General features: G+C 46.4%; 2 protein-coding genes across 2 annotated transcripts in view; one reads left to right on the top strand and one right to left on the bottom strand.

Moving 5' to 3' along the window:
* Window positions 1–318, bottom strand: part of FAM199X (family with sequence similarity 199, X-linked) — a 6878-nt gene extending 6560 nt beyond the window's left edge. Inside the window, exon 1 of the mRNA XM_015822599.1 lies at window positions 134–318. Coding sequence (XP_015678085.1) covers window positions 134–318 — 185 coding nt within the window. The remainder of the gene's footprint in view (window positions 1–133) is intronic.
* A 1504-nt stretch (window positions 319–1822) lies between these two features.
* On the top strand, window positions 1823–6909 carry COMMD5 (COMM domain containing 5). The gene is made up of 7 exons (XM_015822598.1): window positions 1823–2105; window positions 2542–2702; window positions 4146–4174; window positions 5029–5079; window positions 5342–5437; window positions 6081–6156; window positions 6692–6909. Exons 1-7 carry the CDS (start codon window positions 1934–1936, stop codon window positions 6791–6793), a joined length of 687 nt encoding a protein of 228 aa, XP_015678084.1. The 5' UTR covers window positions 1823–1933; the 3' UTR covers window positions 6794–6909.
* The last annotated feature ends 3861 nt before the right edge of the window (window positions 6910–10770 follow it).

The raw sequence follows: 10770 nt of genomic DNA, 5'->3' as shown, positions 1-10770 counted from the left end.
GGGGGGGGGCCCACCAGGCGCCCCCGAGGCTGCCTAAGAAGCCCCCCGGCTCGCCTCCTCCCAACAGCCCCGCGAGGTAGGCCAACCGGAGGGCCTATTCTCCCCCCCCCCCGCCCTCCATCCGGGGCCTCGCCTGTGGGCGTGCAGGCGGCGCAGCGGGTCGGTGCGGTGGCAGGAGGAGAGGTGGCAGCCGAAGTCGCTGACGTCCAGGCAGGCCGGGCCCTCGTCGCCCAAGCCGGGCGGGTGGCGGGGCAGCGGCGAGAGGATGGCGCCGGGCTCGTCGGGCGCCAGGAACTTCTGCGGCTCCTCGCCGGCCATGGCGAGCCGAGGGAAGGCCGAGCCGGGCCTGAACCGCCCTCAGCCGGCCGCCATGAGGGGAGGCGCCGCGGCGGCGGCGGCCGAGAAAAAGGCGCCTGAGGGGACGCGGCGGCCAAGGCGGGATTCTCCACAGGCCGGCTGCCGGAAGTGGCCTTGGCTGACTTCCGCTGGCCGGGAGGGCGAGGAGAGCGCTCTAAGCGCAAGGAGGGCCTCTTTCCGCTCTGCAGCGACCCCTGCAGGGGAGGGTGGGAATGCGGAGGTTTCTGGTTATTACTCTCCAACGCTGATAGGGCAGCCACGGATAGGTAAAAAGAAGAGCAGGTAAGAATAAGATGGGTAAAATGAGAGCAGGTAAGAATGGGATAGGTAAAAAGAAGAGCAGGTAAGAATAAGATGGGTAAAATGAGAGCAGGTAAGAATAAGATGGGTAAAATGAGAGCAGGTAAGAATAGGATAGGTAAAAATGAGAGCAGGTAAGAATAAGATGGGTAAAATGAGAGCAGGTAAGAATAGGATAGGTAAAAATAAGAGCAGAAGCCCCTGGCTTGTAGCACTGATGAAGTTACCTAGTCAGGTCACAAAAGGTCTGCAAGAAAACAAGCCAGCTCAGAGAGCATCAAGGACCCCACAATCTTCTTCTCTCCTTCTCTTACACTCTACAAACCCTCCTCCCTTTTGTACCACCAATGAAGGTTACCTAGTTGGGTCATAAAATGTCTGCGTTTTTTCTTTAAATAAAGGACAGTTTTCTGATATAAAGAACTTCACATCCTAATTTATTGTTGCCTGTATAAGAGGGTGACAGGTACATCGGTCTATATACCAAACGAATGACCCATTGGGATCCCCATATCAAAACAACTTACCTTACGTCCGGCCAGAATCTGAAAATAACATTTAACACAGCACGGTGCTTAAGCAAAATGGTTCAGTTGAGATCTGCATATGTGGGACTGATTGGGGTAGATTGCAGGGGTGACGCCAAAATATAATTTTATCATATTTTATCTATATTTTAAATTATTGTATTCTATTCCAATTTCATTTTAGACTGTATTTTATTCCAATTTCTTTTCTTTTTTTTAAATTCCAATTTCATTTTAAATTGTATTTTATCTAATTCCATTTTAAATTGCTTTTATCAACTTTTAGTAATCATTTGTTTCTGGAACTTTGCACTTTGATATGGCCCAAGGGCTAATCAATCAATCAATCAATCAATCAATAGAACTGCCCTTTACAATAAAGGACATGTGGCCGCTGTAAAGAGAACCCATCAGCTTCTTGGTGGATGCAAAAGCCGGCAGAAAGAGCTGCCACCGCAGGAGAGGAAAGCTGCCAATCCAGATGCGAAGAACTACAACTCCCAGAAGCCCTTTCAGTCAGCCCCGGCCAATCGCCAAGCGAGCCCGGAAGCCCTCCTCCGGCAAAACGTGTTGGGCAATTACGCCTTTCCCTCGCTAGGGGGAGCCCGCGAGGAATGGAACGTTCCCCGGGAATGGGGAGGGGTCACGTGAGCGATCCGCCTTTGATCGCTTTTGCAGCGCTTTGCAAAAAAAAAAAAACCCACCTTCCTCGCCTGCCTTGCCCTTAATTCGCAGGACGCGGAGCTGCCATGACAGCGGCGGGGAAGGGGGTGTCGCCCCCTTACCTGCCCCCGGGGCTTGCCGGCGAAAGCAGCGTGAACAGGGCCAGTTTTCTGGGGCCTCGCATACCCCCCCAGGTGGAAGCCATGGCGAAGAGTCTGCAAGAGCTAGAAAAGGAGATTTTCCGGAAACTCCTAAAAGGTAAAACAACAACAACAACAACATCCTTCTTGCTTGGGGAAGGAACCAGCTGCACTGATTCACTTAAGACCTTGAGAAAGGTGGTAAAATGGGAGAAGATTCGCTTAACAACCTAGCAATAGTCATTGGGGGCTCAATTGTGGCTGTACGTTGGGGACTTCCTGTAGACACACTGTCAGGAAAGCATTGTTTGCAAATGCTTCTATGGGTTTTTGGAGAACGGAGACAGTCTTGAAATAAGGGTTGTTGTTTTTTTCAGGCTGATGCTTGGACGGGGTGGAGGGGGGAGGGAGGGTGTTAAACCAGTTTCTTGTGTTTAAATGTTGTGCCTTTGAGCATTTATGTCTGTGGAGACATCATCAGGTCCGTGATGCTGCTTCGGGGACAGCCTCATGGGAATTGTTGGCGCCTTTATTTGGTTTCTCAATTTCAATAGCCACCGTCAGCGCCTTGGAAGGAAAGGAGTGCCAGGCCTCGGTAAAGATGGTTGCCGAAAGTGCCAATCTGTCAGATGGGCAGTTGGCGGTCCTCCTATCTGGCATGTACGCTCTGCTCCGCGAAGCTTTGAGGCTCCCTCCATCTTCTCTCAAGCAAGAAGTGAGTATCCCTGTTTAAATGTGAATTGCGCCGATGCAAAAGAGGAGAACAGATGGGTAAATGGGGAGATTCCAACCAATTTTATAATGCCTTACTTGGTAAAACACCAAGAAATTCTGACGATGAATTAGCTCGTTTAGTGAGGAAACGTCTGCAAGAAAACAACAAAATTTGAAGAGCATCAGGGACCGTTGTTGCTTGTCCTGCCTTCAGGTGCTTTGGAGACCAGCTTGACTCTCTCTTCTTTGTGGCAACCCCTGAGAAAAGAGGGATCAAGCTGTTCTTCAAAGCACCAGAAGGCAGGAGAAGAAGCAACGGATGGAAACTAACCAAAGAGAGAAGCAACCTAGAACTAAGGAGGAATTTCCTGACAGTGAGAACAATTAATCAGTGGAACACCCTGCCCCCAGAAGTTGTGGGTGCTCCAACATTGGAGGTTTTTAAGAAGAGATTGGACAGCCATTTGTCTGAAATGGTATAGAGCTTCCTGCCTGGGCAGGGGGTTGGACTAGAAGACCTCCAAGGTCCCTTCCAACTCCATTATTCTATTCTGAACCCACAAGCTCTACTCTTTTCTAGCACTGATGATGTTACCTCGTTGTGTAATAAAATGTCTGCAAGAAAACCACCAAGCTCAGAGAGCCCCAAGGACCCCACAATTCAACCCAGAGCTACAAATATTAACTTCTATCAAAATTCGGATTGTTTTTTTTTTTTACTGTGTGATGCAATCAGTATGACTTTGCTTGCTTAAACCTAGCCAAATTCTGTTAGGGTAAAATTAGCATACCTCGATTGCCCTTGAATGATCATGGTATCATTTTTATCCCATTACGTTGTTCTTTTATTTTTAATATGTTTTTGTTTTCAGCTCTGCTCCGGGACCATAATAAACGACTCTTTATCATCTCTGCAGTATGAAATCCTTAACATCAAGGCAGCATCGTTATAAAATAACCCAGGTTGTAATATCGTACGTAGTTATTCGACAGCCTAGAAATTCTGTCAGTTTAAAAGCTCAAGGCATAAGAAACCCAGAGGAAATGGAGACATCTCTACTCCATCATGTGTCTGGTCTAAACTAAACTAGACTAGACTCTTCCTCACATGGAGGAATATAACTTGAAATTCAGAATTGGGAGGCAGCAATGCATATTGTCCTTAGCAAAGTATTCCAGAATAGTAGCAATGCTTATGCAGATAAAAAAAAATTAAGGAAGCCCACTTCCTGGCTACAGTTCAACCCGTTCTTAGCTCTGAGAATCTGCTGATGCTGAATTTCCTGGTGGTCATCCGTCTGCTATGTTCCCACAATCTGAGTTTGGTTTCCTTAAAAAGGGCAGATTTCTTATTCCCCAATTTCTCAGGACTTTGGCCCCCCAGTTTTTTGCAGGAGATACAAATGGGGACTCTCTAATGTCTTCTCCCTCTTTCCTTGGACAGGTATTTAAAGAAGATTTGAAATCGCTCAGGTAGGTCTCCGTTTGTCGGCAGAGATCTTAGCAGAGCTGACAGCCATTTGGTCCAGCGTGGTTTTGTTTTATAAGAGGCTTCGAGTGATCATCTGCTGCCAGACATCCTTTAAGATATGTGGATTTCAACTCCCAGAATTCCCCAGCTAGCTATGCCATCTCTCCTTCCGGCTCTTAACTATTTTTCCAGATTTCCTGATCTCTTTTTTTTTTTTTTTTTTTAAACCCTCCTTTTGTCTCTGTGTTCCCTTTCTCCTTTTCTCTCCCACACCAAACTGCTGTGTGTGGTTTTTGCTCAGCTGAACCACCATTTCTTTTTTCTATGACTAACCTAAGCATAAAAATTACATGTTGCAAGGGATTTGGCCAATCCTGATGGTGATGTTTGTAAATTATGGGGGTCTTTCTTAAATCTTCCAGGGCAGATAGAAAAACCAATTTCAGAATCCTGCCTTCCCTCCCTCCCCCACTTTCCTTCCTTTCTCCTTCCCTTCCTTCTTTCTCCTCCTTCCTTTCTCTCCTTCTCCTCCATCCTTTCTTTCCTGTTTTCCTCCTTCCTTCCTTCCCTTCCCTCCCTTCTTTCTCCTCCCTCCCTCCCTCCATTCCTTCATTTCTTCATTCTTCCTCTTTTCCTTCCTTCCCTCACTTTCCTTCTCCCTCCCTCCTTTCCTTCCTCCCTTCTCCCTCCTTTTTTCTTTCCTTCCTTCCTTTTCCTCCTTCCTTCCTTCCCCTCCCTCTCTTCCTTCCCCTCTCTCCCTCCCTCTTTTCCTCTTTCAAAGATAAACGTCTGGTAATTTGAGAATTTACTGGGGCCCATTTGCCTTTCTCTTAACCGATTCTCCCCCCTTTTTCAGGATACCAGAGGAGTTCATAGCTGATTTTGCAACGGTGGTCTTCGGGAACAGGTTAGTCAGTTTTCCCATCAGGTTCTCTTTAGGCTTGCCTTGTTTCCTGCAATAAAAATCTCTCGAGACAGTGGTAGGGAAAAACTTGCAATGGGCCAACTAAAGTAGCAGTGCATGAACATAATAAGCGTGTGCTCCCTAAACAAAAGAATGATGCCCCTTCCTTTTTGCCTGGAGAAAAAGCCAGTTTTTCCCATTTGTTGCCTTTTAAGAGTCCTTCATCTGCTTCCTAGGCAATATTACCCCTTCTTCTTCCCTACAGACGCCCCCTTCTTGAAGCTGCTCTCCAGAAACAGGGGAACCGGCTGCCCGGAATCGACGACTTCAAGTGGAGAGTTGATGTCACCATTTCAACCAGGTAGAGAACTGCAGGTTGGGAATTCTAGCACGTCTCCTGGTGGGGAGGCAGCTTGGGTTTGCTTTTGCTTCTAGATCAGGCAACTTTTAAGACTTGTGGGCTTCCAGCTCCCAGAATTCCCTCTGTCCTAGATGATGGGTGATCAGGAACGGCAGGTAGATCGTTGTATGATTTACGGCTGATCATCCAAGAAACATTTTTTTATTATTTTCTATAATGAGATGCTTGGTATCCCTGGCCTACTCTAACCCAGGTTCTGAGTTGCCTATACAGGTTGTCGCCGTTTATGATTCAGATGGAGGACGTAAGCTATTCCATTCTGTTCCGTTTAGTTCTTCTTCCCGTTTTATTGTTTGGCTGTTGGGGTCCTTGGTGCTCTTTGAGCTTGGTTCTTTTCTTGCAGACGTTTCATTACCAAACTAGGTAACATCATCAGTGCTGATAATGTTACCTAGTTTGGTAATGAAACGTCTGCAGGAAAACAACCAAGCTCAGAGAGCACCAAGGACCCCACCATTTAACTCTGAGCAACAGATACTCTCTTGTATTGGCTTCCCCTGGTGATGACAACAAAAATGGAAAGAAATTTGCTAAATCCTGATTCAGCCGCCACTTCAGTCTGTGTTAATATATTTAATTTCAGCTCTCTGGCCCGTGCTCTGCAGCCCTCCATCCTAATGCAGCTGAAGCTCTCTGATGGATCCGCTCATCGCTTTGAAGTAAGTCTTGCTAGCAAGGTAGTTAAACTTGGTGTTGACGACGTTTCTTTGAATTTTCCCGTAGATTTTTCAGCTCAAAATGCTCCCCAGAATCTGTATTTTATGCCTGTGATTCTAACTTACCTCAGAATCCGATTCATAGACTAATCTGTAGTTTTGGGAAAGGGATTTTTTTTAAAATAATGTGTAGTTTCATGAGGTATTTTTCAAAACGTTTTTAAATGTAGAAAAGTTTGACTTCGGAAAGAGGAAAGCAGTTGTTTGATAAGGGAATTTTAGGGAACGTTTGTCGTTGTCATTCTGATGTGTTTTAATTTTTTTAACCATGGATGCTTTAATTGGATATCTCTGTATTTGTGAAGTGCTGTGAGGAGTTAATTGGGTTTCAAGTCCACAAGTCATAAAAGGGCCAAGTTTGAAGAGCCCTGTTGTAAGTCAAGGACTACCTATATTGCTAAATAAATGTGGGTTAGAAAGAGACCAATTCCGCTTTTATAAAGAATTGTATTTTCTTTCCTTTCACTTTATACGTCAGGTCCCAGTGGCCAAATTCCAAGAATTAAGGTACAACATTGCTCTCATCTTAAAGGAGATGAACGACTTGGAGAAAAGAAGCATTTTGAAGATACAGGACTGAGCGTTTAAGAAAAAAAAAAAGTTTTCAACATAGGAAGAGTTGCACTCAGCGGCACAGAAAACACAAGGACACCTTTTTGTGATTACGTGTGTGGTTATACAATCTTACAGAAGCTGGCTGTACATATTTTTTTTGTTGTTGTTATTTTCTGGGTCAAAAACTGCTTGTAGGAAACTTGTTTACAAAACTTTTTTAAAAAACTTTGAATTCCCCACATAAGTGTTAACAGCATAATTCCTATTTAGCCCCTTTTATGTATGATTCATCCAAAACGTTTTAAAAATAATTATCCTAATGGACAAAGAGCCTTTTCAGATGAACTATGATTCATTTTCCTGGTGTATTTCAAACTGTCTGATCTTCGGGCACCGAAGCGGGTTTTAGTCTTTTTGGAAGGGAAAAAAAATAATCCCAGCAAAATCCATGACAGAATTCAGTTCAGTGCCCCCCACCCTGCAAAATTGCGAGGAGCCAGTTAAGGCATCAGGCTAGAAACTGGAAGACCATGAGTTCAAATCCCGCCTTAGCCACGAAAGCCAACGGAGTAATTTTGGGCTAGTCATTCTTTCTCAGCCCAGCCTACCTCACAGGGTTGTTATGAGGAAAATAGAAGGAAGGATTACAGGTGGTACCAATAAAGGAGAATTTTTTGTAGCTCAGGGTTGAAATGAGGGGTCCTTGCTAGTCACTGGTGATGTTACCTAGTTTGGGTAATGAAACGTCTGCAAGAAAACAAGCTCAGAGCACCCCAAGGACTCCTTGACTTTCGGCCACCATTGACCCCCAAATTTCTGTTAAGTGAGACATTAGTTATGTGAGTTTTGCCCCATTTTACGACCTTTCCTGCCACAGCTAGCAACCTAGAACTAAGAAGAAATTTTCTAATAGTCAGAACAATTAACCAGTGGAACTACCTGCCTCCAGAAGCTGTGAATGCTCCAACACTGGAGATTTTTAAGAAGAGTCTGAACAGCCATTTGTTTGAAATGGTACAGGGTTTCCTGCCTGAGCAGGGGGTTGGACTAAATGACCTCCAAGGTCCCTTCCAATTCTATTAATATTATTACCTATTAAGCGAATCAATGCAGTTGATAAATTAGTAACCCGGTTAAGTGAATCTGGCATTGACTTTGCTTGTCAGAAGGTTGCAAAAGGGGATCACGTGATCTTAGGACAAAAATCCAGGCGCTTGGGCAACTGACTCATATTTACGACGGTCGCAGTGTCCCGGGATCACGTGATCCCCTTTTGTGACCTTTTGACAAGCAAATTTAATGGGGGGGAAGCCAGATTCACTTAACAAGCAAGTTATAACTTAACAACTGCAGGGATTCACTTAGTAACCGTGGCAAGAAAGGTCGTTAAATGGGGCAGAATTAACTGTCTCGCTTAGCGGTGAAAATTTGAGGTTGGGTTGTGGTCATAAGTTGAGGACTACTGTAATAGGGCATAGGCTGAGTGTTTCCCCTACAGCCCGTGAATAAATGGCACCATCCTGCTGCTGCTGTAGGTAATCTAAAATCCTGCCTTGAAGCTACTGATAGATTAATTCCTAGTAATGCTCTTTCCAAACCTTCAGATTATTGATCATTGCCGCATCCTGAGGCCCTGAGTTCCGCAGGATAGATGCCGCAGGACGCCAGGCAAGGCAGCCCAATTGAGGAGGCACCAATTGCCATGAGGCAGAATTGATGCTCGTGCAACGACAGCATCAGGCAGATGTTCCCCTTTAAAGACGCAGGCACCTGAATTGCTTGTGTAAGGAAGGCGAGTGGGGTGGAATGGAGCGACTGCAGAGAGTCCCTTAACAATCATGGTGAGATGGTCGTAAAATGAGACAAAACTCACCGAGCAAATGTTTCACTTAGCAACAGAAGTCTGGGGCTCAGTCGTGAGTTGAGGACCCACCTGTCTAGTGATGGGAAATGTTGTGCTACTTCCGTGTTTGCGACCTGCATGTGCCAGGAAACAGGGTCTGCAAGCCCCCCACCAAGGCTCAAAAGCGATCCAGAAGCTCGTCCTATGGTCACCAATTAATTCCTTTTTGCTTGGCCTAAGCCAGGGGTTGGCAACCTTGGCTCTTTTATGACTCGTGGACTTCAACTCCCAGAATTCCTGAGCCAGCCATGCTGAAGGAAAAGGGAGAGGTTTCCAAGCTGAGCCATGCTGGCTCAGGAATTCTGGGAGTCGAAGTCCACGAGTCATAAAAGAGCCAGGGTTGCCTACCCCTGGCCTAAGTCCTCTTAATTGCAGCGTTTCTCCCAACCGTGGCCATTTTAAGATGTGTGGACTTCAACTCCCAGAATACACCAGCCAACATCGCCACTGAAAGAATCCAGAGTTGTGATGACCCACAACATTCCTGCCTTCAAAGTACACACCCCAAAGTCTCCTTAGGCTATCACAACCACGACCCTTTGGAACAAAGTCCCAGAATTAGAACTAGAAGAGGTCCCGGAGGTCATCTAGTCTAAAGCAAAGCAGATGTTCCAAGATTTTCATTATTTTCCCTCCCGTCTGGATTTCTAGCAGTTTGGGGTTTTTTTTTACATCACAAACTGCAGGACAGAGACGATCAATCTGTTCTTGGCACACTACTTTTTTTTTTTTTATTTGGTTAAAGAGCTCTTTGTTTGTTCCAAACTATTAACTCTTGTGATAGGCAGCAGACAGGGACCCACATCTGGGCAGAAATACACAATGTCAAAGTGCATGTTGACAAAACAAGATTATTTAGCTGCCACTCTAATTGATTGACAAATGGGGGGGGGCAACCGAAGAAGGGAAATGCAGCTCCCACAGCCTTTTAAAAAGCATATATTAGTTGTGAGAAAGGATTACAAGATCCTCCCAGTTTTCGCCTGTCTTGACTTCGAGATAAGGGCTCAAAAATAAAACCTGCTTGATTTACAGCAGTGTTTTCCAACTTAGCAGTAGACTGTGAGTTCAAGTCCTGCCGTAGCCATGAAAGGCAGCTAGCTGGGTGACTTTGAGCCAATCCCTCCCTCTCTCTTTCAGGCTGGCCCACCTCACAGGGTTGTCGTCGTGGGGGAAATAAGAGGAGGCAGGTGTGTTGGCAATGTTTACCACCTTGAGTTATTTGTAAGCACAGCAAAAGGCGAGATTCAAATAAAGGTGGACTTCAACTCCCAGAATTCCCCAGATATGAGGGCAGGAACGGGTGCTCCCCCTGCTGGCTGGGGAATTCTGGATGTTGAAGTCCCCACCTCTTCAAGTCGCCCAATTGGAAACAAAACAAAAAACGCTTCAATTTTAACAGGCTATTTTTCCTGTTTCGTAATGTCAGCTCCTTCCCGGCCAGCAAAACCAAGCTAGTGCAGGTAATCCTCGACTGTTGCTAAGTGAAACATTTGTTAAGCGAGTTCGGGGCCCCATTTTACGACTTTTCTCGCCACTGTTAAGGGAATCACGGCCGTCGTTAAGTTAGCAAGACGGTCGTTAAAGCGAATCCAGCTTCCCCCCCCTTGACTTTGCTCTTCAGAAGGTCGCAAAAGAGGATCACACAGGATACGGCGACCGTCATAAATGTGAGACAGCGGCCAAGCGACTGACTTCTGATCAAGGTGACCCGGGGGAGGCTGCAGCGGGAGCGAGGGCGGAGGAACGGTCCCGAGTCCCCCTTTTTTCCAGGGCCGTGGTAAGTTTGAACGGTCACTAAACGAACGGTTGCAAGTCGAGGACCACCTCCCACCCGGAAACTCCAGCGAGGTCTGGGGTTGCAAAAAAAGACCACCGGGCCCCGGGCTCTCCAAGACCCTTCCCCATTCCAGATTTGGGGGAGGGCAGGGCAGGGAAGGGGTCCCCTCCCTTCCCCTTGGCCCAGCACCATCAACACCCCCTCGCAGCCTCCCCCCCCCCCAAAAAAAAAATACTCCCAGGCGCCGCCGCCCCGCTTGCAACAAAACGCCTGTTACAAAACGCCAGCAAAGTGTCCGGTTTTGTAACCAGCTCGCCGG

Source organism: Protobothrops mucrosquamatus, unplaced genomic scaffold (assembly GCF_001527695.2).
Source record: "Protobothrops mucrosquamatus isolate PMUCROS unplaced genomic scaffold, P.Mucros_1.0 scaffold1618, whole genome shotgun sequence".
In the NCBI taxonomy this organism is placed as follows: domain Eukaryota; kingdom Metazoa; phylum Chordata; class Lepidosauria; order Squamata; family Viperidae; genus Protobothrops; species Protobothrops mucrosquamatus.
Note: the sequence above shows the minus strand (reverse complement) of the source record. Positions and strands in the feature narration are given on the sequence as shown.